At 44.9% G+C, this 27516-nt stretch overlaps 1 protein-coding gene across 1 annotated transcript in view; it reads left to right on the top strand.

Annotated features, from left to right (window-relative positions):
* PTPRJ (protein tyrosine phosphatase receptor type J) overlaps positions 1 to 26600 on the top strand; it is a 49967-nt gene extending 23367 nt beyond the window's left edge. The window contains exons 10-22 of the mRNA XM_079105054.1: positions 1787 to 1918; positions 3157 to 3367; positions 3476 to 3600; positions 4627 to 4714; positions 6393 to 6434; positions 7042 to 7129; positions 8632 to 8722; positions 10499 to 10572; positions 10675 to 10809; positions 14314 to 14433; positions 19851 to 20011; positions 20702 to 20837; positions 22890 to 26600. Of these exons, the coding sequence (XP_078961180.1) occupies positions 1787 to 1918; positions 3157 to 3367; positions 3476 to 3600; positions 4627 to 4714; positions 6393 to 6434; positions 7042 to 7129; positions 8632 to 8722; positions 10499 to 10572; positions 10675 to 10809; positions 14314 to 14433; positions 19851 to 20011; positions 20702 to 20837; positions 22890 to 23048 (1562 nt within the window). The 3' untranslated portion in view covers positions 23049 to 26600. The remainder of the gene's footprint in view (positions 1 to 1786; positions 1919 to 3156; positions 3368 to 3475; positions 3601 to 4626; positions 4715 to 6392; positions 6435 to 7041; positions 7130 to 8631; positions 8723 to 10498; positions 10573 to 10674; positions 10810 to 14313; positions 14434 to 19850; positions 20012 to 20701; positions 20838 to 22889) is intronic.
* Positions 26601 to 27516: the final 916 nt, after the last annotated feature.

Raw genomic sequence — 27516 nt, 5'->3', positions numbered from 1 at the left:
AGCCAGTTTGGAGCCTGGCTTGGAAAGAGAAGGTGTGGAATTATGAAGGTCACCTGTGGGACGTTCCATTGTGGGCTTTTCTGGTTTCTGGTAAAAGGGTTGGTTCAGTTTTTGTAGGTAGCATTTCAGATCAACTCCACCAAAAATGGGGACTGTAGTGTGAAGGCCGTGGAGCAGGAGCGCGGCCGGGTCTCAGGAGAGTGTGTGTCGTCCTCTTCCCGTCTCATCTTTGATTTTTCTCTGGGCACTGGCCTGGGTCTTTGTTCTGAGCTGGTGCTGATCCGGCCCCATCCCTGGGTGCGCGGATGTCTGTACAGCCTCCTCGTCCACACTTCAGCCTTGTACCCAGTGCTTTCTCTCACTGTCCGTCCACCTGTCCACCTATGTCTCTGGAAGAGGAACCCCTCCCAGCTCAAGTCAGAAGGTCTGTGGGGGGATGGGAGAGGCAGGTTATCTTCAGAGGAGGGTGCTGGCATCTCATGCCGTTGCTTGTTGCCTTTGCTACACAGCTTTTCCGTCCGTCTGTTGTCGTCCTGCCTGCCTGATTTTGCTTTGGTTATTGTCTGTGCTTCTGGTGTCGTATCTGAGGAACCATTGTCAAGACCAATATCAAGAAGCTTTTCCCTTATGTTTACTGGTAGGAATTTTGCATTTTCAGATGTGAGGCTGAAGTCTAGAGCTCATGTACAGTTTATTTTGTGCATGGCATAAGATAGGAGTCCAGTTTTATTCTTTCATATGTAGCTATCCAGTTTTCCCAACTACTTATGAAGAGACTCTCTTGTCCCCAGGGTGTATCTCGGCACTCTTGTTGAAGACCAGTTGGTTGCATATGTGTGGGTTTAATTGTACATTCTCAATTCTGTTTCATGGATCTATGTGTATCTTTATGCCTCTACTATACTAGTAATTACTGTGGCTTTGTAGTATATTTTGAGGCCTCCAGTTTTGCTCTCCTTCTCAAGATTACTTTGGTTATTCTCTTTTATAGGCTTATATGAGTTTTGGTATTTTTTCTCCTATTTCTGTAAAAAAATGCCATTGGGATTTTGATAGGGATTGCATTGAATCTGTAGACTTCTTTGAGTACTCCGGACATTTTAATAATATGTATTATCCCATTCCATGAAGATGGGATGTCTTCCTATTTATCTGTGTCTTTCATTTCTTTTAGCAATGTTGGGTAGTTTTCAGTATACCATTCTTCAGCCTCCTTGGTTGTATTCTAATTATACCCCAACAAATCTGTTCAAAAAATAAAAGAAAATAAAAATATATGTTGTTTAGATATAGCAACAAAACCAAATAAGGTTGCTGGGAGCCCGCCCTGGAAATGTGGTTAGACACACTGGAGGGTTACTGTGATTACGGTGTCTCCAGGATCCACAGTCTCTGAATGTCACCGATTTTCTTTCCTGCCTCTCTCTTCCTTCTGGATCTTTTATGCATCACCTGGCCTATAGCTGCCAGAGCATGGATAGATCTTGAGGAGGGCATTCAAGCACATTCTTCACCTATTTTTTTTGGAACTGGAGATTGAGCCCAGTGGTGTTTTACCATTGGGCTACATCACCCCTTCTTTTTAAATTTTTTTTTTTTTAAATTTTGAGACAGGGTCTTGCTAAGTTGCTGAGACTGGCCTTGAACTTGTGATCCTTCTGCCTCAGGCTGCCCAGTTGCTGGGATTGTAGGCGTGCGCCACTGCGTCTGCCTAATGAATGTATTGTTCCTTCTTTGGTTTTATGTGTCAGGTGATCATGTTTTGTTTTGATTTGTTTTCTTTCAGACCCCCCTCCTCCAGATGGATCCCCTAATATTACATCTGTCAGTCATAATTCAGTAAAGGTCAAGTTCAGTGGGTTTGAAGCCAGCCACGGACCCATCAAAGCCTACGCTGTCATTCTCACCACTGGGGAAGGTAAGGAGGAGCCGCTGCGGGTCAGACGGTGTGCGGGACCTGCCACGACCACTGAGGCCTGTTAGTGACACAGGCACATGCCTCACTTCACACTGCAGCCCTTGTTTTGGCCCTCAGAGAGGGGGAGTTGGCTCCTGGTGATCTTGGTCTGGGGTCAACACACTTTCTGTGAGCAGTCTTTGTCTGCTCCGATCTGCCGTGGTAGTGGGAAAGCAGTTGTAGGAGGGAGGTCTAGAATGGGCCTGGCTGTTCCCATTAAACATCATTCACCACAACAGGCAGTGGCTCAGTTTGGCTCATGGACCATAATTTGCCAACCTCTGATCTAGATTTTTCTTTTATTAACACAGGGTCTTTTAGTGGCAGAACATTATTTAGTCTTAACCAATATTGCCTTCCCTCCTTTCCAAATCATCCTTAAAGGAGGACTTCCTTTTGAAAGCAAATAGAAGATGATTTCCATTGCACAGGGCATCCCTGTGGAGGTGATCAGGTTGCTTTTCCTTAGGGGGCTCTGGTACCTTCCTTGGTGGTCAGAAGGGAAAGACAGTGTCCTCAGTTGCTGCTGTGAGGCCTCTGCACAGGCCTGGGTTTAAATTGCTGATTTGTTGCTTTGGGCAGTTCATTCATGTGGAAAATGCAGGGCTACCTCTGCCCTGGTCTCAGCCTGTGGTGCTGTTCTCATCTCCTTGAGGAAGTCGGGGACCAAACAGGGATCCACGAACACAGAAATTTGCTGGTTCCAAAATTTCAAAAAGTGATGTAGAAACATCCCCCGTCCCCTCCTTTTTATTTTGGGACTGTTTCAAGTTCTTTTTCATTTTGCTGTGGTGTTTTTCAACAAATCCCAAGGCTTGGACCTTTGCTGAATAGGGTGGTGATATTGCCTAGTGGCCATCCTGACCAGTACTGGCCTGTGACCAGTGGGACCACAGGCCTTGGACCAAATGGTCTGGCTTAGGAATCCAGGACGGTGTGGGCCCTGGGACCTTGGGCCAGGCCCTGTCAGTTACCTGTGCTTCCATTTTCTCATCTGTGGAGTGGGGGTGATGAGCTTTGGTGATGAGATGGGGGTGGGGGTGTGTGAAGTGAGTTTATGTAAGCAAAGCCCCACGGCGAGAGGTCCTTGAGAGGTGGTAGCTGGGGTCATGGTCATGCACAGCAGGGTCATAATGTAGGAGAACAGGAGACTTCAGTCTCTCTCTGCTGTCACTTACGATTCGCCCCGTCTTCCTCAGCTGGTCACCCTTCTGCAGATGTTTTGAAGTATACGTATGAGGATTTTAAAAAGGGGGCCTCGGACACTTACGTGACATACCTCATAAACACAGAAGAAAAGGGGCGCTCTCAGGGCTTGTCTGAAGTCTTGAAATACGAAATCGACGTTGGGAATGAGTCGACCACCCTCGGCTATTACAACGGGAAGCTGGAGCCTCTGGGCTCCTACCGGTGAGGTCTTTGTTCTTGGTTGGGGGCCAGCCTCGTGCGTGCAGAGCTCTACGTGCCTGCAGTGGCAGACCTGTCTCAGCAGCCTGATTTTGGTCCTTGTCATCACAGGGCTTGTGTTGCTGGCTTCACCAATATTACCTTTAACCTTCAAAACGAGGGACTCATCAACGGAGCTGAGAGCTACGTGACCTTCAGTCGTTATTCAGAGGCCGTTTTCTTGCCCCAGGATCCAGGTAGAGGAAAGACAGTAGTCCTGTCACCAGTTCAGGGGTCCACAGAAGCCCACTATCTGTGTGCCTCCTTTGGACCTGGGGAGGGGGAGGTTGGAGTGGCTGCCTCTCCCCTCTCAGAAGTTGAGATGTCACTTGGCCATCGGGCTCAGTACAGTTTCCCCCTCTGAGGTCCCTGACAGCCCTGGTCCCACACACCCCCTTTTCTAAAACCAATCTGCATAGGTTATTTAGTCTTTGATCTTCGCGTAGACATTTGTGAGCTCATGTGCAGGGCACACAATTCTCGAATATTTGCATCATAAGGAATTACAGAAATTACCTTGTTCAATGTCTGTGTTAGAAATAAGGCTTTTAAGACCCTTCCCCAGGGTTACACAGTCTTGGAGGCCTGCACTCTGGCCTTGGACTCCTTGTCAAGTGTTCCTGCCCACGATCAGAGAACTCAGTGGTATGGGAACTTCAGGGACCTCAGGGGAGCCCCTCGCCCATCCATGCCAGAGACAAATGGACTGGTTTGTTAGCTCATCTGTTTTTTCTACCTGGCAGTTGTTGGGCATGAGAAAGAATTCCCCAGAGGCGAAGTCTGGGGAGTCCCTGCTCCCCCCCAGTCAACAGAGCGATTTCGTGACACCTTAGCATGGTGCTGTGAAGTTTTTTTTTTTTTTTTTTGCTCACACACGGGTGTTAGGCTCAGAAAACCTGAAGTGGTTGGGTAATCACTGATCTAGCCCAGTTCCCTAAATTTATCATTGAGGCACTGAGACCTAGAGTGCCATCCATTCTCACCACCATCCATTTAGTGGTGGAATGGGGATAAAGAACGCAGCTCTCAAATGCCTGGACTAGTTTAAGGTCCAAGGATAGTTGACTGTCCTCCGTGTGCATGTGCGTGTGCGTGTGCGTGTACGCATGCACTCTGAGCACACACAGGCCCCTGCCCTAGCCCTGTGCTGTGAGGCACTTGTCTGCTTGTGAGGGTCCTGCAGGAACACCTCTCCAGGTACCTCCCGTTTGGACTCTGCCCAGGTGTCATCTTCGGAGCTGTGTTTGGATGTATCTTTGGTGCCCTGGTCATCGTGGCTGTGGGAGGCTTCATCTTCTGGAGGAAGAAAAGGTGAGCTTGCTTATGTTGGTTAGATTACTCTCCCCCAGTAGGGGGATTTTCAGGCCCAATGGCCCGTCCTGGCGGCCACGTCGGGCTGTTGGAGAACACCACAGTGTAGGATGCTGTGCTCACATGGAGTGTTCTCGTCCACAAGGCTGTTCCACGTGGTGGTGGTCAGAGATTTCCTTTTAGAGTCAGCCAGGTCTCACACAGGCTCCCTCTCTTACTCGCTGTGGGGAAACTGAGCCTCAGCGTCCTCCTTTGTGGCGTGGGGATAACAACAGTGCCCAGCTGACGAGGCTGGGGAGCCTTGGTAGAGGAAGTGCTTTGCACACGGTCTGTGAGCCTAGGTAGAGGAAGTGCTTTGCACACGGTCTTGTGCCTTAAGAGATGCTATTTGATCTGTACTGGCACCTGTGGGTGGTTAAACGGGGAACGGAAGTAGCAGCCTTGTTTGGTGCTTTTTGTGTGCTTGGGTGTGTGCTTTCCATGAGTTATTTCCTTCCTGAGGATCTGGAGAGGCAGATCTTGTGAGCCCCAACCCAGGATGCAGAGGTGACGCATAACTTGAATGTGGTCTTCACACTTCGTCACCTGCCCTCCTGCCTGATCATGGCCTCCTGCCTGTGTATCAGTTGGGGTTGATTTGCATCCAGGTGCCACCAACCAGGGAATTTCTGCCCCGGCTCCAGATTTTTAACGTGGCCTGTGCCTGGTTCATGTGCTGCCACCCTGCATTGTCGAGAGGATGGCAGTTCTCACAGTTCTCAGATTTGGGGAAGGAGAGGTCAGTGGCTGGGTAAAACAGCTTTATAGCTTCTTAAAAATAGAGTAGGCCTAGTGCGTGGTAGCCTGTGATCTCAGCAACTCAGGAGGCTGAGATAGGAGGATTGCAAGTTTGAGGCCAGCCTCAGCAACTTAGTGGTACTCTGTCTCAAAGTAAAGAATAAAAAATGGCTTGGGGCTCTAGCTCAGTGGTAGAGTTCATATTTTAAGTGTTGGTGTCTAGCCTGCCGTATCCACTTCAGACGGAGTGAACAGCTTCACTTCACCAGCATTTTAAGTGGCTACGGAATATTAAACTGTGTGGATGTACCATCTATTTAACCAATTTATTGGATGTTTCTAATTTTTGACCACAGTTACATATACTTGTGCACACTCATGATTATTTCCTTGATTAAATTCCAAACTAGATAATTATCGGGTTAGTGGGTATGCATGTTTTCCATTTTTGGTACATGGCTGCCAAACCGCCTTCCAGTATGGAGTTGAGCAGACAGCGGGGGAGAACACAGGCACCCACCAGCGTGGCGGCACTAGAGCCGACATGTTTTTTTTTGTTGATTGCATTAACTTTCCAGATAGGCTTTCACACAAATGGAGTATGAAATAATAAGTCTTGATTTTCAGTAAGGAATTGCTGCTGATAGGTATTTGCAAGGAAATTCCTAACAGTTGCTCGAGTAAGATTTCCTCGTACTTACCTGTAGTATAAAAGAGAATAACTTTACAGATCTGTAACCAGCATTTGCTGCTTGGACTGCTGAGTTCGGTAGTAGTGAGCAGGATTTAGTGTCTGATACGAACCCACATGTCCAGGGAAAGGCATTCGGTATAGGCGCGGAAGGGGTAGGTGCAGAATGAGCCTGTTTTGTCTAATGGGCCTCTTTTTCTTTCTAAACAGGAAAGATGCAAAGAACAATGAAGTATCCTTTTCTCAAATTAAGTAAGTCTCTAGAGTTATGAGGTTTACTTTGAGACACACACACAAAAATCCCCCAATCTGTTCGGTGACAAAAGAATTTCCCATGGAACTTGCTGTCATTTCTCCTGATTGGCAGAGTTGACTTGATCGTCTGAAAGTTCTTGATAGCTGCTTTCCACAAGAAATCTGAAGCTATGTTCTAGTTTTATCAATAAACACATATTTTGTGATTTTTTTCTTTAAAAAAAAAAACTTAAGTGAGTTATTGAGATCTAGGGGGAGAGGACAACTTATGTAAAGTCACGAATATGATCAGTTATACAAGAGAGTTGGATTCCCTGATTCACAGTTCATCGTTTTATAAACAATATTATTTTAATCTCCAGCCCTCATCCCATCCTTCCCCCCACAAATTATGTTCTGTGTTTCATTCTTTTGAGGTGAGGTTTACTTCCCAAATGAGCAGGTCTTTCTAATTGCTTATTTTTTTCTTTCCCCTTCTATGACGAAGACCTAAAAAGTGAGTAACACCTTTTTTTTTTTTTTTTTGTAACTTACATTTTTCTACTTTTAGCACGAATGTCAGTGGATGTAAACCAAATACTAATAAGTTGTTTTGTTTTCTTAGATCTAAGTTAATCAGAGTGGAGAATTTTGAGACTTATTTTAAGAAACAGCAAGCCGACTCGAACTGTGGGTTCGCAGAGGAATATGAGGTACATGGTTGCAAAGTTTGTTTTCCATTGCTTTGTGTTTTCTCCCGAGTGTCGGGAAGCCAGCTGTTTTGGGGTTATGGTGAAGCTCTGGGTAAGAGATGCCTAACTGTGTTAGAGGGATGAAACTTGTGCCTGTTCCTTGGGGATCCCATTGTTGACCCTGAGTGCTTGGATGGACCGTCACTTTAGTAGATGATGTGTTTAGTCTTGATATCCGAGGATCACCCAGAGAGGTAGAGAAACTGGGCATATGAGTTGGGAGACTGTTGAACAGAATAACCAGCACCCTGCATGAGCTAGAGGTAAACCAGATGGGGCATTAAGAGGTCTCCAAGTTTGACCTGGAGGGTTATGTGCAGCCCTGTGGAAGGAGTTGCACCCCCCAGCATCTGAGTTCCAGTCCTCCCGTGCTCTGTCCCCCAAACCAGCCCAGGGACTGCCCTGCTCAGGATGCCCCCGCACGCTGGTCCTCCATGTGCTGCCCTTTGCGGGGCTCCCTGTCTACACTCTGAGATCCTGCTCACCACCCGGCACAGCTCAGACCTACCTCCTCCATGGCCTTTCCTCAGACCCCCCTGGGGGCACTTGAAGTCTGCCTGTCCTTTGCAGTGTCTGTCCCTAGACTGCCCTGTTCCACTTATGACGTGTTGCTGTTTTCCACCTGCATCATTGGTTTAATTCTGCTTGTCATCTTGGTGATTTCTATCTACCCCTCTCCTCTAGGTTGCAGGCCCCTGGAAGGCAGGAATTGGCCTTCTTATCTTCTTTAAGCTCTGTGTTGGTGTTGGTTTTCTGGGACTAAAGCACACAGAAATGTATTTATTTAATTTTTTTTTTTTTTTGTACTATGGGTGCTGTACCACTGACAAGTTCCCTGGCCCTTTTTATTTTTTATTTTGAGTCAAGGTCTTGCTCAGTTCCTGAGGCTGGCCTCAACCTTTCAGTCCTCCTGCTTCAGCCTCCTGTGTCACTGGAATTACAGGCAGGCATCACTGCAATTGGCTAAAACAACAGAAATTTGTTGTCTTGTGGTTCTAGAGGCCAGAAGTCCAAAGTCAAGGTGTTGGCTGGGCCTGCCCCCTCCTTATCCTTTAGGGGAGGTCCTTCCTTCCCACCCACAGCTTCTGGTGGTCCTGGTTGTTCCTTGGTTTTGTGGTAGCATCACTCTAATCTCTCGCTCCATCTTCACATGGCCTCTCCTTGGGGTGTCTGTGTCTCTTTGCCTCTTTTTCCTCTTATATTGACACCACCCACATTAAGGGACCACAGGTTAAGGGACCACCCTCTTCTAGCATGACCTTATTTTGATTTGATGACATCTACAATTACAGAATTTTCCAGTAAGATCCCACTTATCATTGGTACTGAGAGTTAGACCTTCAGCCTATCTTTTGGGGGACACATGATAAATCACCTCTGCATTCCCCCTTTTGTCCTGATACACTCTGTGCTCAGGGTAAATAATATGTGAGGACTAAACAATGCATTCATTTTGCTTTCAGGATCTGAAGCTTGTTGGAATTAGTCTACCCAAATACACAGCTGAGCTGGCTGAGAACAGAGGAAAGAATCGCTATAATAACGTTCTGCCCTGTAAGACTTCGCCCACGTCCTCTTCCCTTTTTTCTTTTGCTGGCCTGCACATCTCTACCAGGGGTGGGGAATAGTGGCTCTAACTAATATCCACCCTTCTAGAACTATTCGGTGGTCCCCTCCTGTATGTTAAATGCTGATGTCGCTTATAATTAGTCCTCAGGATCACCTTATGGAGTGGGTAGTAGAATATTTTCATTGCAGATGAGAAACATGCAGCACCTAGCGTAGGCGATTTGTTCAGGACCACACAGGCAGGAATGGCAGAACCGGCTCTGGATCGTGCCTGTGCGTCTCCTCAGGGAAAACCAGTGTGTGCTCTTAACCCTGCTGTCTGCCTCTCAGCCCCTTTATTTCAGTGTGTCGAGTTTCGGGATGAAGGTGGGCAGAGGCAGAGCAGGCCAGTCACACTTCCTGCTCATCCAGACACTCTTCTGATTGGCTGAGCACGTTCCCTTGCTGAATATGGGTTACATTTGGGTTCCTTTCTAGTTTTAAGAATTACTAATTTTGCCTCACGACCAGCAGGGATAATAGCAAATTGAGTTTAAAAGGAGAATCATTTGTTACATTGGCGATTGGACGAAAGTTTGTTGTGGTCTCTCTTTGGGGTGGGAGTTAGGGCCCAGAGAGAGATGCAAGTGGGTTGCAGCCATGTTCTGATTTAGCTGACCCAGACCTTGCAGGTAATTTGTACATCAGGATGTTCAGAGACATTGTCTTTTCAATTTGAAGCCATGTTTTTTCTTTCCTGGATTAACACATTTAATTTCTCAGTTTAGTCTCAGCATTTTTCTGGAGCTCCTGGGTTCTTTGTTTTTCATTTCCTCCCCTTACACTTGACAAGGAGTATTGACCCCTGTTCTGAGAGAAATCTTTTTGGAGTAGGCTGGGGGAGCTGCCTTAGTGCTGCTTCTGAGGTCACCTCAGATTATCAGCCTGCTCTTGTGAACATCTGTGGAGAGTTTCAGATCTGGAGAGAGTGCTGGGAATTGGTGTCTGGGTATTGTTTCTACTGGAAGACTTTTGGCTGAGACTCACTCTGGTAACTAGGTTTAGCTTTGCTGTGTTATTTTGTCCCAGAGAAGGTGAGGTGGGTGAGGGCAGAGATAGGGAAGCCCAGGTGGTGCCACATAAGGCCCATCCTGACACTTGGAGTTCTAAGGTTATTTCACTGCTGGGAAATCAGGCAAGTTTGTGTGTCTTGTTTTTGAAAATGATAATATTTAGAAAACACGAGTACTTTAGACACTTATGCTCATAATAGTCTTATACATTCAGTTTTTTCTTGAACTTAGTGCTTTTTCTGTAAGATTAGACGCAGGGTAGAAAAGGTTCACTCAGACATCTACCTGTGGTGGAACAGGCATTAATTTTGCATTTTCTGCCGCTCACCAGATGTAAAGATTTGGATACGTCACTTCATCTCCATAAGCCCTGGTTTCCTCATCTGTAAAACAGGGTAAAAGCTTGTCACATCTCCATCTCCTGCTCCTGCTCTTGGCAGACGCCCGGGGCTGCTTGCTGTGTCTGAGCAGGGGGACTGATGTGGTTAGGAGCTGGCTGCCTGGGGTCTAACCCCGTCTCTGCCACTTAGGAGCTCCACTTGTGTGGCCTCTGTGCTGCAGTCACATAGGGTAACTGTGGGATTAAATGAGCTTGTGTATAGGAAGCCAAGCTGCCCGTCTTCCCAGAGACATGTCCTGGGTCTTGTCCTTCTGTTTTCTTCCCTGCATGCAACTTCCTTAACCTCGATTTCTCCTTCTAATGTCACAGATGATATTTCTCGTGTCAAACTTTCGGTCCAGACCCATTCCACCGATGACTATGTTAATGCCAACTACATGCCGGTAAGTGGACGGATGACTCATAGTACTGGGTTGTTACAACAGAAACGTCAGGTGCTCCTTTCTGGTTTGTTTTGACACCGAGTATGTATTTCCTGTCTTTAGGGCTATCATTCCAAGAAAGATTTTATTGCCACACAAGGACCCTTACCCAACACTTTGAAGGATTTTTGGCGTATGGTTTGGGAGAAAAATGTCTATGCCATTGTTATGTTGACCAAATGTGTTGAACAGGGAAGGGTAAGTATCTAAAAATCTTGCAATCAAATTAAATTAATTAATTATTATTTTTTTTATTGTGGTGCAGGTATCTTAGAAACTGTCTTTTTAAAAAAACCTCCTCCTAGACATTACCATCTTTGTTCTTAGAACTTTATTTTCTTTTTATTCCTTAAAAGTGTTTTCTTCTTTTTTTTAACCTTTTATTAATTTTCATTAATGTTTTAATTATGCAGGATAATGGGTTTGTGTTTATTTGTACATGCAGATAACATATTTTGATTATGTTCACTTTCCCATTATCCTCCCTTTCCCCTCCCCCAGATTCCCTGCCTCTTCTCTAAAAGTCTCTCTGTTACTTTGCACGTCATATTTTTTTTTTTAATTTTGAAAAAATTCGATTTTGTCATTCTGTTCATTTGTGTACAAATAGCAACATCCTCAATTTCAATGAGTCACTGCTGCTGGAGTTAGTAAGTAGCAGGAGTTGGGTTAGTTCTGTGCAGTCTCCAGTGAAATCATTTTAGTTAACTTTTCTGTCACTATGACCCGAAGACCTGACAGGAACAACCTAGAGGAGAAAAGGTTTACCTTGGCTCATAGTTTTGTGAGTTCAGTTTGTGGCCAGCTGACTCCATAGTGTGGGCTGGAAGTGAGGCCGGTCATCATCTTGGCTTAAGGGCACGGCAGAGGAAAGCATCTCAGGACCTGACAGTCAGAAAGCTGAGCGAGAGCTCTGCTCATCAGGGATAAAACGTAAACCCTAAGGCACATCCTGGTGACCTACTTCCTCCAGCCACACCCTACCTGCCTACAGTTACTGCTCAGTTAATCCACATTAGTGGATTAACCCATTGATTAGCTTACACCTCATAATCTAATCATTTCACCTCTGAAAATTCTGGCATTGTCTCACACACGAGGTTTTGGTGGACACTGCATATCTAAACTAACAGAGATGTGTAGCTCTGTCCACAATCAGTTATGTGCATGTGAACAACCCACCCTGTCAGTAAGTAGACGGCTTCTTCATCTCTGAGCTTAGAGATTCCACCAACTTGGTGATTTTCAAACTTAGATTTTAGCACTGACGTCCTTTCTTGAAGCAAAATCTCAGTCTTATCCCCAGATAAGTTTCAGTAGCAACTCTTCCCGTGGCTGGAATCCTCCTACTGTTTCCATCAACAATAGATTTCTTCTAGTAATAAGATTCTGTATTTCCATAAATGGATATGAGGAGGATAGAAAAACGTGCTGAATTCAAAACTTCTGTGCCGGATGTTACTCAATGAATTTTTGCTCTTGTTGCTGGGAATTGAACCCAGGGCCTTGCAGATGCTAAGCACATGCTGTACTGCTGAGCTGCATTCTTGATTTAAAAAGAATGTAGATTTATTTCTTGAGGAATAGGAATTGATTCCTTAAGCCAGCAGTTCTCACAGTTGCATATCCTTCAGAATCACCTGGAGGGTGGTTCTGCCCCATTTCTCATTGAGAACAGCATTTCTGGCAGGTGCCAGGTGATGCAGCTGATGTCCATGGTACTCACTTCAAGTTGGCACTGTCCTAGGTGACAGTGGGAACTCATCAGGTGTCATTTAAAAAAAGTTCTTAAAAAGAGTCTTGATGGCAAGTAAAACTCTTATTTTGCTCACTGTTCTTTTTTTCTGTTTTTTTTTTTTTTTAAACTAAAATTTCTGTGAATGTGTATAAATGCATACACACACACATATGACTGTTATTTCATAGTAGAAATTATACAGAGGCTTTTTAAACCTCTTCTTTTAACCTAGTATTGTGTCTTAGGAATGTGGCTGAATCATCAAGTAGTTCTTTAAAACATAGTTACCAGACGTTACCAGCTCCAAGTGTGGGTAAACTCCTGTGCTAGCGGGTGGGGATGGCGGAGGTCACAAGGTCGGCAGGTGATGGTGGACTGCACTGGGTTGCTTGTGGTAGGCAGGCTGGGTTCTGCAGTCCTTATCGCATTAGGACAATAGACTATCAAGGACACGGAAGAAGATTCATTTAATGAATGCAGATAAACTTTATAGTACTGCTGAGCTCAGGGCCTTGTACATGGAACATTATCATAACTGTTAGACAAGCTAAAATGACAGTTAAATGTATGGAGAACATGAGGATGAATTTAGATGGGCCATTGTTCATCTTAGGTTAGGGTAGAAGTGGGTGTTACTGATTGGGTCAAAGGGGAAGGAAGCCAGTGTATTTTTTGCATTAGAATTGCATGATTCTCCCCCCCGCCACCCCCCATCAGGGATTGAATCCAGGGGTGCTTGGCCACTGAGCCACCCCAGCTTTAAAAAATTTAAAATTTTTATTTTAGTTTTTATTTTAAGACAGGATCTCACTAAGTTGCTTAGGGCCTAAGTTACTGCCGTATTTGTTACTCTTTTCCTGTATCCACCCTGGGAAGTATTATCATTAGTTTATATAGGGAGAAACGGAGGCTCGAAGAACCTTATAACTTGCTCACAGAGTAGCCACAGAATCTGGCTGGAAAGGGACGGAGCTGGGAATCAAATCTATGTCAGAATGTGTCCCAGTCCTCACTTCTTTCTTGGAATAGTGCTGCCAACACCAGGATCGTAAAAAAAGCAGATTCCCCAGTCAGAGTCAGCGTCTCTGGAGGGGAAACCCCGGCATTTGTTTTTAAAAGAAAACAAACCTCCCCAATAAGTCAGATATTATCAGTCAAGTTTGAAACCACGAGCAATGGAACACACCTTGGGAAGTTGTGTGCGCGCATGCGTGTGTGTAAGATGTTTGCCAAATGGAAATTCAGATGTTCTTGAATAGGAGTTGTTTCTTGGTTTTGATTTCTGTTCACATCTGCTCACCAACTTTTTCGAAATTGAAGATCTCAAAGTGATTTATCCATGATCCCCTTTCCTGGCATCTGTATTTGGACTACAAATGGGGTGTATTAGCACGCGCTGGGAGCAGTTCTCACTTCTTGGGGCTGCTTGGGCCAACCTGAGTTTAGCTCAGTGAGCAGTCGTGGAGTGCCCAAAGGGGACTGTGTCCCGAGTCAGGAGACAGCTGGTGCTTGGCTCCAAATCAGTTTTCGTGCAGAAACGATGGTCGCACGGGACACAGTGGTGCACATCTGTAATCTCAGCTATTGGTGAGGCTGAGGCAGGAGGAGCACAAGGTCTTGGCCAGCCTGGATAACTTAGCCAGATACTGTCTCAAAATATAAAATGGAAAGGGCTGGGATGTTCCTCGGTGGTAAAACTTAAAAGGGAAGGAAGGAAATGAGGTGATGACCCCGTGTTGGCAGATTTTTAAAAAGTCTGGATTTTTATGAGAAAGTTCCTGATTTTAAAGGAGTTAGCAAGAATACTACATTAAAAGCCAGAAAGGGTCAACCCAGAGCCCTGCTAGGGGACCGTCCCCGATGCCGGTTTCTGTTACCTGGTCTTCCTTGTGAAGCTTTAGTGGTGGTGGTTGGTATGATCTGAGTCCTTTCATAAAAAGTGCAACTTTGCAATTTTATTCCAGACCAAGTGTGAGGAGTACTGGCCTTCCAAGCAGGCTCAGGACTATGGGGATCTCACCGTGGCAATGACATCCGAAGTTGTTCTTCCGGAATGGACCATCAGAGATTTCACAGTGAAAAATGTAAGTAAGAGGTGAAAATAGGTAGACCTTAAAAAAATCACCAGTTACTAATTTTGGGGTGTACTTTTTAGGTTGATGTTAACTAGTAGGTTATTTTTTATTTTTTGCCTTGGGAAAAACATTTTTTGCTTTTTTTTTTTTTTTCAGAATAAAACAATCCTTATGTAAATATACTCTAAGGCAACTCCTTGTATTTATTTTCTGGAGAGAAATTTCATAATTTTTTCCTGAATAAAATGCGTCTTAGGAGCGTGGCCCTGCATCAGTGATTCTTTCCTCACTCTTCCAGGTGATTTGTTGAGGGAGTTTTTGTCACAGGCTGAGGCCTTTTGGGTTTTTGGGAATATGGCATCAGGGGTGCTGATTGCTGTTAGGAGTGGCTGATAAGAGTTACATTAATAGGATTCCAGGGCCTATTCACATTGCATCTCTTCACCCCCAAAGTTGCAAACACAAATCCAATTAAATTGTGCTGGCATTCTAGGAATCAAGTTTATATGTTGTTGTTGTTGTTCTTCTTCTTTCTTCTTTCTTCTTCTTCTTTCTCCTCCTCCTCCTCCTCCTCCTCCTCCTCCTCCTCCTCCTCCTCCTTCTTTCTCCTTCTTCTTTCTTCCTCCTTCTTCCTCCTTCTTCCTCTTCTGCGTTTGAAATAGAGGCAGTGCCACGAAATTGCACTGATCCCTCCTGATGGGTAAATGGGTTTAACTGTTTGCAGTTAAACAGCTTAACTGTTTGATCTTCTGGTTCCAAGTTTAAGTCTCTGCCCTAAAGAAATAATACAGGCTCGTTAGTCAGAAAGGTGAATCTCAGCATTATTTATAATGGATGAAGAATTTGGAAACTATGCACATGCCTAGCCTTTGGAGAAAGGCTGACTAAACTGTGGCTGAGCTGCTTGCTCTATTGTTCCTCAGTTATTTGTAATGATGGCTGCATACTATATATACAGCTGGCCCTCTGTATCTCCGGGTTCTAAATCCATGGCTTTGACCAACTTGAGTTTGAAAAATATGTAGAAAAAAAGTTGTATCTGTACTGAAGATGCATAAACTTCTTTTTCTGGTCATTCTTAAACAATACAGTATAACAACTGTTTATGTAGCGTGTACTTTGTCTTTTTAAAATTTTTTCGTTGGTAATTTTTTTATAACCTTATTTTTTGATTCATTGTACAAAAATGGGGTACAACTTTCCATTTCTCTGGTTGTATACAATGTAGAGTCACACCGTTTGTGTAATCATACATGTACATAGTTGTAATGATGTTTGTCTCATTCCATTATCTTTCCTTCTCCCTGCCCCTCCCCACCCCTCAATTCCCGCTACACAATCCAGTGTTCCTCCATTCTTCCCTTACCCCCCATTATGTATCATCATTTACTTATCAGAGATACATTCAGCCTTTTTTAAAATTTATTTTGATTCATTGTACACAAATGGGGTACAACTGTTCTCTGGTAGTACAAAGCAGAGTCACACCATTTGTGTAATCATACATGTACATAGGTATTGATGTTTGTCTCACTCTGTTATTTTTCCTTCCCTCATTCCATCCTCACCCCTCTTTTTGCTCTATGCAATCCATCCTTCCTCCATTCTTGCCTCCCTCCCCCTGCCCCCCCCATTATGTGTCATCATCCACTTTTAGAGAGATCATTTGGCCTTTAGTTTTTTGGGATTGGCTTATCTCACTTAGCATGATATTCTCCAACTGCATCTATTTACCTGCAAATGCCATAATTTTATTCTTCTTTATGGCTGAGTAATATTCCACTGTGTATATGTACCACAGTTTCTTTATCCATTCATCAGTTGAAGGACATCTAGGTTGGTTCCACAATCTAGCTATTGTGAATTTAGCAGTTGTGAACATTGATGTGGCTGCACCACTGTAGTATGCTGATTTTAAGTCCTTTGGGTATAGGCCAAGAAGTGGGATAGCTGGGTCAAATGGTGGTTCTATTCCTAGTTTTCTGAGGATTCTACACACTGCTTTCCAGAGTGGCTGCACCAATTTGCAACCCCACCAGCAATGTATGAGTGTGCCTTTTTATAAGTAATTTAGAGGTGATTTAAAGTATAGTCATGTGTTGTTTAATGATGGGTAGGTTCTGAGAAGTGTGTCAGCGTGTGAACATCATGGAAGGTACTTACACAAACCTGATGGTACAAACTGTTGCACACCAAGGTCATGCAGTAGGCACTATCCTGTGTGTGGTCTGTCGTTGAAACTTTGTGCATGACTGTGTTCAGGAAGTTGTGTGTAGGTCTTGGCAGACACTTTGTCATGTTACTTAAGGGACTTGCATCCACAGGTTTTCATATCCATGGGGGTCCAAGAACCCCCATGGTTGCTGAGGGGTGACAGTAATCACCATGAGATGTCAGAACATTATGTGAGTGAGACACACGAGGAGACAAAATTTAATGCATGTTATGAACAGTGTATGAAAGAAAAGCCTGGCAGTAGATTCAGTGGTGCCAACTCTCATGGGCATTGGGGGGTTTACGTTCTAGTTTGTAAGGAGTATCATCCTTGAAGGTTCTGTAAGTCACAGGTAAAGCGCTGTATGAGAAATACTGATTCTTGGGGCTGGGGTTGTAGCTCAGTGGTAGGGCATGTGCCTCGCATGTGAGAGGCACTGGGTTCAATTCTCAGCACCACGCGTAAATAAAAAAAGACATAAAACATGTCCGTCGACAACTTAGAAAAATATTAGAAAAAAAGCAATGCTACTTTTTTGCTTATTGCTATGTCTTAGAGATTCTAGCCTCAATTAATATTTCACTTCCTCCCCTGGAGATGCCGTCAAAGCTGTTACCAACTTTGAAATATTTCATGCTTATTTCTGTATGTTTTGCCCATTTAAATGGAGTGGCTTATCCCTGGTTGTTTCTACTGCTTGGAGTTTGCCTTTGTGGAGGGGAACTGTGGGTCAAATTGTCCACATCATTTAAAATGATTGCAATTGCTGTTATTTTTTTTCATTCATTAAACTCCAGATTTATTCAGATTTCATGTTTTTTCATTAAAGCCTTCTCTTATTGTAGGATCCAATCCAGGATACCACATGGCATTTACTAAAATATTATTTTTTGATGACACAAAATGCACTAATACAATCTCCTTTTAAAAATTGAGAATATTAATAGAGCTAACAATTTCCTTTTACCAACACCCCTAACCTGAGCCCCTCTGCAGAAATAACAGTCAGAAGTATTCCTTTCTGGGATTTCTTCTCTCCCTCTCTCTCTTCTTCTACTTCTCCCCTTTCCTTGGATGAATACTTTTGGTGAAATTTGGGGATGTTAAGTTTATTTGTGATGAGGCTTCTGGGTATCTTCTCACCTCACTCTGTCCTTTCTTCCAACTATTTTCCAAATTTTGATTAATGTAAAGACATTGCTTTTAAAATAAATACATAGTAAAAAATTAGCCTGAAAGGATAGCATTTGTAAGAGAGATGGAGATGCCTGCAGTCCATCTGTGGGTACAGGTGGTGAGGCCAGGACTCAGTTGGGGGGCCCTAGCTGGGGCAGTTCTGATCCTTAAAAGTACATGTTTGGCCAGAGGTAGGAAATCAGTAGGCGTAGTAACTAGTTCTGTTGTAACGACCCGCTTTCTACTATCTGTTAGATGTTGGCATGGACTGTTTTTTTTTTGGGGGGGGGGGGCGGTGGATCCTTTCTTAAAACCCTACAATTGTAAATATTTGCTTGGTGTTTTAGTCAGCGTCTTCACTGCTGTGACTAAAGGACCCAACCAGAACAACTGTAGAGGAGGAAAGGTTTATTTAGGGCTCACCATTTCAGAGGTCTTAATCCATAGAATGCAGAAGACATGTTTGGGTAACTCTAAGATGGCGGCTGGCGTTGAGCACATAGCTAGTGTTAACACGGCGTGATCTACTTTTGCCTGATTAGTTAATGTCTCCTCTGCGCTAGTGGTCAACAGATATTCCTCATTCTTTCTTGATTGGTACTGAGGGGCGTGCTTCAATTGTGCTAATCCTAAGATGATTGGCTGCCTTAGGTATATAAGACACGCACCTATAAAAGCACAAAGGATAAGCAGCACCTCTGATAGATCGCTGGGCGGAGGACTAAGCAGATACCTCTAGGTTGCGGGTTGATGATGGCAGATTGCAGAATGCAGGTTGCAGCTCGCAGAATGAAGATCGCAGGATGCAGGACGCACCTCTAAGAAGAAGCAGCAGACCTTTAAGAAATAACTCCTCTGATAATAGTAGCCTCTCTGAAAGTGTAGCAAGTCTCTTTTCCTGATAAGCAAAGTCTCTCTTCCTCTAAGCTCTAAGCAAACCCTGTCTTCCTGTAAAACTTCCTCTAAAAGCAAGTAAGCCTCTCTTCCTCTATAAACTAATGAACAAGCAAGAAAGCAGCGCACTAAAGAGAAAGATAATAGAAGTAGCTCAGTTTCCAGTCCACCTCCGATAAATACCCGTGCGATTGTTGCTGCAGGCGGTAACAAATATCCGTAGGATTGTTACCGCGGGTGGCGACAATAGAAGGCTGCTGCACTCCTGGGGCTCCAGGTAAGACAGAACATCCTGGCGGAAGAGTGTGGCAGAGGAAGCAGCTCGCATTGTGATCAGGAAGCAGAGAGAGCGAATCTCTACTCTCCAGATACAAAATACGTACCCCAAAGGCACGTCCCTTGTCCCATGCCCTCCAGCCACACCCTGCTACTTCAGTTACCACTCAGTTAATCACTGTGGGGATTAATTCACGGGTAGGTTAAGGCTCCCTTACCCAGTCATTTCTCCTCTGAACCTTCTCGCGCTCTTGCACACGTGTGCTTTCAGGGGACACTCAACGTCCAAACCATAACACTTGGTGCTTGCTAATTGCCTGTCCCTCTGTTGGACTCTCTGGAGGACTTGATCAATTAGGAGATGTGGATCCTCATGGTTTTATTTGGGTAAATTACTTTTGGTTTTGTGGTCAGTGACATCTCCAGGTGGGCTTAGGAGTGGGGTTTTGAAGCTCTCAGGAGGTGCAGGTTCAAGGACGCAAGTCCTTCATTGGCCAGCAACCAGAAAGGGAAGAAAAGATCTGACCTCGAGGCAGGAGGAGCAGATACTTGGCCGCATCTGAGGTGCACGTCGGGGAAGCCACTCACTTTCCTCCGACCTGTCGTCCCTCGTCTGGAAGGAGGGCTGTTAAACCCTCCCTCTTGCATACTTTGTGAGGATTTGACGAGCGAGATAAAGGATGTCCTAGAACCGCAGCAGCTGTTGTACTGTGTGAAGTCCTTTTCTAGTCACAGCCACTCCTGCTGCGGTGCCTGTCGGTCTGTCCCCGGCATGCGGCGCGCCAGCTCTGCTCCCTTTGACTGACCTTCGTGACGTTGTCAATCAGCCCTTCTCTCTGACTCTGACCCCTCTGTCGGCTTGTAGATCCAGACAAGTGAGAGTCACCCGCTGCGTCAGTTCCATTTCACCTCCTGGCCGGACCATGGCGTACCCGACACCACCGACCTGCTCATCAACTTTCGATACCTTGTTCGTGACTACATGAAGCAGAGTCCTCCCGAGTCACCCATTCTGGTGCATTGCAGGTATGCAGATGGCACTTCACGTGTGACAGTTTCACACGTAAGGATATATTTATGAGCAGCTCACAAAAACAGCGCGTAAGAGGGATTGCAACAGCCATTTACAAATTCAAGAAAGATCTGGACTTATTCCCAAAGCTCCAAGGTGCTTGAGTAGTCGTTGGCAAACTGTGGCCTGTTTTTACTAATAAAATGTCGGTGGAACGCAGCTGGGCCCACTAGTTTACATACCATTATGGTTGCTTTGATGCTCCAGTGGTATTACAGCCTGCAAAGCTGAAGATCTTTACTCTTTGGCCCTTGCAGAAAAAGTGTGCCCACTTCTACTCTAGAACAATAAGATGTGAGCTTTAAAGCTAAAGGAATTAATTTAGGACTGAAGAAAGGAGGAGGAGCTTTGTTGTCATATGAGGGAATAAAAACTTGTTCTCCTAGGTTAGGGTAGTAACTGGAGTGGGATAAGCAAGGATCCTGGCAGGGTATTTTATTTAAGACATTTAACTCAAAAGCGAGTTTGGGTCTCAGGCCCCAGGCTCCAGCTAGTGCAGCCTGACTTGCTGAGGTTTCAGTTGGGCCTGTGTTTGCCGATCCTGGCCATGGCCCTCCAACGGTGACGGTGGAGAAGAGCAAGAAATAAGCACAGACGGGGGCACGCGGTGACCCTGGTGATGGGCTTCTTTCCCTTTCTTTCAGTGCTGGGGTTGGAAGGACGGGCACCTTCATTGCCATCGACCGTCTTATCTATCAGATAGAGAACGAGAGCATGGTGGACGTGTACGGCGTCGTGTACGACCTTCGGATGCACAGGCCTCTCATGGTGCAGACAGAGGTGAGGCCAGGGTCCGTGGTGGGCGTCACACCCCGCCCTTCCCGCTTCTGGAAGGTCGCATTGTGTCTGTCACGTGCTCATGTTAAAATATTTCACCCTTCCACATCTTTCTGGCCCTTGGGGGTAGAGTAACCCTGAATTTCTTTGCAAATCCTAAACTGAGTTGGAATTAAGCATCCTGATACAGGTGATGTAATGGTACGGATCCTAGTCCTGGAACTACCTGGAGTCTTCACTGTGCTGCCTCTAACTGATCAAGTGATCTTTGTCAAGTCTCCAAACTTCTGGGTCCAGGTGTTAATCTTGTAAAACTGGTCCTTTCACTCTTTGTTTGTAAAGATCTGACCATCTTTAAAGTAAGCCGACACAGCAGCCTTCTCAAACATGGAGGCTAAGGGACTAGCATGAAGCTGTTTAGGCCTCAGTGCAGGAGTTTGTCCCCACCAGCCCCGTAGCTGTTAGAGAACACAAGTTCGTTGTCAGGGCTACAGAGGTGACTGACCAGTGGAACAACATGAACGCTGAGTGTCTACCGGGGAATGTGTGCAGGACTGTTGGATTTGTTTTCCCTGAAATGTTCCTGATAAACTGTTTTCAGGGCACATTCTCATCAGAATATAGTGGAGACTAGCCTTCCTCAGAGGGGCGAAGCGCCTTGACCAAGATGAGAGCAGAATATTAATTTTGTGTCAGACTGTTGCCCAGTACCGATTTAGAACCCTATGAATATGCACTGTGTGTTTGAGTGCAGCAGGGAATGTTCTGGAAGCCTGGTACATCGTGTGCTTCAAGGTGAACTGTTGTGGTTGAGTGAAAAAAGTGAAATTTACCTCCCATGTTACATTTTTCATTTTTCTGCTATAATTATATAGAGTCGCCTCTCAGTCTTTTATGTTCTTTTGAGAAATACAGAAATCTTGTGCCTGTGGATTTTTTTGGGGGGTCCCTTTTTTTATGTTTTGAAAACAGTACTTAGTCATATTAAAAAAATTTAGCAGTATAGGAGTTTATAGAACATAGTTTTCCCTTTGTTTTGCAAACCTGCTTCCTGGAGGCCGTCAAGGTGTCTAGTCTGAAATCTGACTTTATAGGCTGCTTCATGTACGTCAGTATGCATACAGCCTCACTCACATGGAATAGATTCTTTGGATCCTGTTTTCTGCATAATGCTTCCTCATGATTTTTTTTTTCTCTTAAAGGATTATGGTTATCTCTCTGTGTTGGCATACACCTCTTTCTTTTTTTGGTACTGGGGATTGAATCCAGAGGTGCTTAACCACTGAGCTACACCCCCAGCTCCTTGTATTTTTTTTTTTTTTAATTTTGAGACAGAGTTTTGCTAATGTACTTAGCCTCTCTAAGTTACTAAGACTGGCCTTGAACTTATGATCCTCCTGCCTCAGCCTCCCAAGCCACTGGGATTATAGGCATGTGCCACAGTGCCAGGCCGCCTCCTTCTCCTCCTCATCTTCTTTTTTTTTAAGATGTGTTTTTAGTTGTAGATAGCCACAATACTTTTATTTATTTATTTTTATGTGGTGCTGAGGATCAAACCCAGTGCCTCACACATGCTAGGCAAGCGCTCTGCCACTGGGCCACAACCCCAGCCCGTCCTCTTCTTTTTGAATGGCTACCTGCAGATCCTGATGTGGTTCTCACTGCTTTTCACCTGATCACCCCTTTATCCCACCTTCTCTCTTGAGAATTAGATTTACTTCTTCTGTGCAGCTTCCCTAGCCCAGGAAATCTTGCTGGGCTTGTTAGTTTTTGGATGTCTGTGTATCATTTCCTCCACATCTTTCCTTTGCCTTTCCCCCAGATTCTGATATGTCCCCGTGGGGAGTGCGGGAGAGAGTGTGCCTCTTGGGTTGAGAATCACTGATGTAGAAATCTTGCTGTCTGTGATTTCAGATTTTTACCAGAATGTTGTTGACCTCTTAAAACATGCTTGCTATTTGCTCTTGTGTGGGATGGAGTTTGGGTGGTTGGTGATGGGATGATCTGTTTGAAGGTCCTGTGGGTGCTCATCGACTCTCTCCTTTTTTCTATCAGGACCAGTATGTTTTCCTCAATCAGTGTGTTTTGGATATTATCAGATCCCAGAAAGACTCCAAAGTCGATCTCATCTACCAGAATACAACTGCAATGACAATCTATGAAAACCTCGAGCCAGTGAGCATGTTTGGGAAGACCAATGGCTACATCGCCTAATTCCAAAGCAAATCCTTTCTGAAGCTAACCAGACCGTCGCACCCACAGCAAAGGAAAACGCCCCGATGTTGACGTGTCTTCATGCGTCTCTTATCTCAATTCTGTGTTCTGTTCTGTTAGAACTACTTTGGAGGGTGTGAAGCTGCGCATGTCAAACATGACAGAGGAGAAGCTGGGGCTTTCAGGGCTGTGGATGGGTGGAGCAAATCACCTGCATTCCTGTTACCAATGGGATGAGTTCACCCCCCCCTCCCCCCTTGGAGAATTGTGGAAAACCAGGAAAAGTGAGCTATGACTTTTTTTTTTTTTTTTTTTTTCCTTTTTCAAAACAGGTTCCTTTTTTTTTTTTTTTTTTTTTTTTTTTAAGAGACTATTTTATATGATTCACATGCTAAAGCCAGGATTGTGTTGGGTTGAATATATTTTAAGTATCAGAGGTCTATTTTTACCTACTGTATCTTGGAATCTAGCTGATGGAAAATACATAATTGTGGGTGATTCTCGTGTAGGGAGGGGGATGCGGTGCCTCTCCCGCATAAGTTTTCTATTTGAACATGTGCCTTTTCTGAATTATGCTTCCACAGGCAAAACTCAGTAGATGTCTCTATTTTTGTATCGAATCTCATAATTGGAATACGTGGAATATTTAAACAATAGTTTAGCATCGGAGGTTCGCCTTCTCGCTAACATTCCTGCTCTCATTGACTTGAGGAGGCCTCTTTCTTTGCTCCCTCCCTCCCCACGTACATCTGTGCTCCATTTCTTTCTTCCTTTTTTTTCCCTCCCAGTTTTCTCCAAAGACTTCTGTTGGCAACATTTTCAGCCCATTGGTTGGGTGAGAATGGAAACTAAAATATCACAGTGAGAACTTCTGCGGGTGGGGATGGGAGAAGCAGAGGAATCCTATGGTGACATAAATCCTTTCCTTGTCCCTGTCTCAACCCTTTTCTCATTTCTGTCTTTGGTAAGAAGGATTATTTAAAGGTGCAATATGTGACTTAGTGATTCATGATGCTCTGGGTTTTTAGTAATGTTTTACTCAGGTTGGCATGTTATGTGTGTCTGTGTGTCTGTGTATATGTGTGCGTGTGTGTTTTTAAAAGTGTGGCAATCTGTGAACACTTCAGTGTGAATTCAGTATCAGATTAACCCCTCTCCCCCCAAATCCACTGGCTTTAGTCTCTATCTGCAGTGACACATATCGGTATCTACTGTATATATAAATACTAAACTCTTACAACAGTCATTCCTATGATTTGAGGTGTACAGAGTCTGATTTGTATCAAAGATGTAATTATTATTTTTAAAACCTCTTTTCACTATACTGCTGCTGTAATTACTTTGATTTTTTAAAATGTAGATTTAATTTTTTTTTTTTTTGCTTCAGGTGTGTATTCACCAAGGATTTCAGAATTTATGTGGATTTATTTTATTGGTACATAATCTGTAAACTTCTCAAGGCATTAACATGAAAGGATTTGTTTCTTTTACATTGTGGCTCAGGTTATATTTTGAAGAAGTTTCGAGTTTGTTTTCCAGTAGGCAATGAAGTATACAAGGTCTTATGAAGGAATCACCGAGTCCCTGGAGTCCTGTGGCCGCTTCCCACAGTAACACATCCTGCTGCACACTCAGGACTGTGTCCCGTTGTGAATGGGAGCGGGGCCGCCTCTGCCTCCCTGGTCACTGTGGGCCCGAGGGAGCCTGCCTCCCGATGCTGCCATGTTCCTCACCTAACCGGCACTTTGAGAACTGACTGGACATGTTAGTGGGTATTTGGGGGTTATAGAGGATGACCCTCAATGTACTGAGAGCCCTCGATGTGGTTCAGAGGTTTCATGCTGTATGTCTTTTGTCCCCCTTTCCCTTTGAGGTACTGAAAGGATTCAAAGGAGAGGTCATGGTGGTTCATGATTTGGGGAGAATTTTGCTTCTCAAATGGAAATTGCACTTTTTGCTGAATCCTTGGCATTCTTTGGTAGGAAGCAGTTCATTCAGTGTCAGGCCCTCCAGGGCATGGGGTGGACAGGCTAGGTTGGCCCCTCCTGGCTCCACGTCACAGAGGGCTGTGGCTCTGTAGGTGGGGACCAGGGAAGCCACACTGTCCTGGGTGTGGGGTGGAGCTGGGTTTGGGTGTGTTGCTCCTGCACCTTTGCACTGCTCTGCCCCAACTCACGCAGGACGCGGAGAGTCCCAGGCTCCGCTCAGCTCCCTGTCCCAGCAGCCGCTCTCGGGCCACACTCCTCCATTCGTGCCTGAGGTGTGAAGTCCCATGCAGTTTCTGAGCCCTGCTGTGTCTTCACTGCTGCCACGGAGAGATCAGAGGAAAGGACTTGCCTCTAAAAAATGTCCTTTAAAATATCAGAGTCCCCCAGAAGATTAAGGCAACACAATTGTAAACATCTCATATGAAAATGCAAAGCACAGAAGCCCTCCTCCTCCCCCACCTGGCTCGGCTAGGGCTTGGGAAATAGTCGGGCAGCAGCCCCAGCAAGCCACTCTCCAACGTCCCTCCCAATCCCGGGAGGAAGGCTTGTGGCAGAGCGGTCTGGAATTCCAAATGGGCAGGTCACACGAAGGTCATGATGCTGCTCTGCAGCCTGCAGAGGACTGGGGACGGGGTCACTGGGGGTGGCCAGGGTATTTCTAGCACAGTTATTGGAAAGGGAAGATGAATTTGTAAATAGTGATGATAGGCGGGGGGGCGGGTGCTCCGAGCTTCTGCCCGAGGCCCTCCCAGGAAGATGAACTAGAACTGGGAGAGTCCTTTGGAGCCATGGGGGTGGTTCAAGCTCCCTGCTCAGGATTTGCAGTTGCACATAGAAAAGCAGCCAGTGTGGGATTCGCTGTCCATGAAAGGGCTAAAGATTGGGGCCAGCTGGTCCGGGGGATTTGGGCCATCACTGTCTTCTCCCAAGAGAAAAACTTTCCGCCTCCAAAGTTGAATCTAGTGACGACTGGCACCCGTGGGAAGTGACATTTGGTGTCTGTTCCCCGTGGCCACATTGTGACCTCCAGCCAGACTTCGGTATAATTTCTTTCTTTCTTTCTTTTTTTTTTTTTCCCAGCATAATTGACTCCACTGGATTTGTACTTTGTAAAGTCAGAGGCTCTGGGGGGTGGGGGTGGGGTGGGGTCAACTATGCAGCTGATTCATATTTGTGTTTCATTGGGGATGAAAAAGCCTGGTTTTTATTTTATTATTTGAAATGCTTGATTGCGCTTGTTGAGCTAAACAAAGTCTTGGTGACTGATGTTGATTTGCCTCAAAAGTCCAAGTTCCTGAGTTTTCCGACTACTGTGTAGCAGCTGTGTGTTTAACATACTGTAGCTTTTTCTCCCTTGGGGGCACATATGAATAGGACATGTTGATGTGGACTCTAAACTGTAATTTTCTTGTAACTATTTTGGAATGATGCATATTTCTAATGTTTGTTATACTTGTACAGAGTATTGCTGTTGGTTGCTTTTTTTTTTTTAAAGGAAAAAAAAAATGGCCTGAAAAAATTTTTTAAAGACTTACAAATACCAAATATACAAAATGTCAACATATTATGCCTTTGTTTCTTTCTTTCCTTTTATTTCCCCCTCTCTCCTTACTTTACATCAACACCATTGACCAAGCAGTTGATTGGCTTATATTTGGCTGGGTATCCTTAAAACAACAAAATAAAACAACCCTTTTCCCCCTCAAAACATGATTCCCTTTGGGTTTTTCCCCAGAGAGTTAGTTTTCCAGGGCTGCCATGGCTGGGTAGTTTAAGGAGCAAGAATTCATTTTCTCACAGTTCTGGAGGTTAGAGGTCAGAGGTCAAGAGGTTGCAGGCCTCTCTCCTTGGCTGGCCTCTCCCTGTGTCCTGACATGGTTGTCCCTCTGTGCATGTCTGGTTTAGTGGCTTCTTTTAAGGACTCCATTCACACTGAATCAGGGCCTCCCCCTATATGACCTCATTTTACTTTAATTACCTCCTTAAAGATCCCATCTCCAAATGCAGTCAACTCTGAGGAACTGGAGGTTAGGACTTCAGTGTATGAATTTTAGGAGGACACAGTTCAGTCCATAGCACACCTGCAGGTTGATTTAGTGAAGAGGAGGCTTGGAAGACATGGCCACGGGCAGATGGGCAGTTACCCGCTGGGTGGAGGCATGCAGGCCCTGGGCGAGTCCCCAGGGTTTGTTTATTTTTATTTTGTGATGGGGTCTTGCTTAGGCACCAAGGCCGTCCTTGAACTCATGATCCTCCCAAGTCAGCCTCCCAAGTGGCTGGGATTGCAGGCATGCGCCACCACACCTGGCTCCCAGGATTCTTATTTTTATTTTTTGCTCTCAGGATTTTTACAGTTATTTGTTGATGGATTTGGGGACTCTCACACTTGCCAGAGTACTGCGTATTAAAAGATGCCTGTGTTGTGAGACAGATTGATGCAGCAGTGACTTACGGAGGGCTTGCTGTGTAGCAGGTACCAC

The sequence above is a fragment of the Sciurus vulgaris genome (assembly GCF_902686455.1).
Source record: "Sciurus vulgaris genome assembly, chromosome: 11".
In the NCBI taxonomy this organism is placed as follows: Eukaryota; Metazoa; Chordata; class Mammalia; order Rodentia; family Sciuridae; genus Sciurus; species Sciurus vulgaris.
This window is presented reverse-complemented; position numbering and strand designations above follow the sequence as displayed.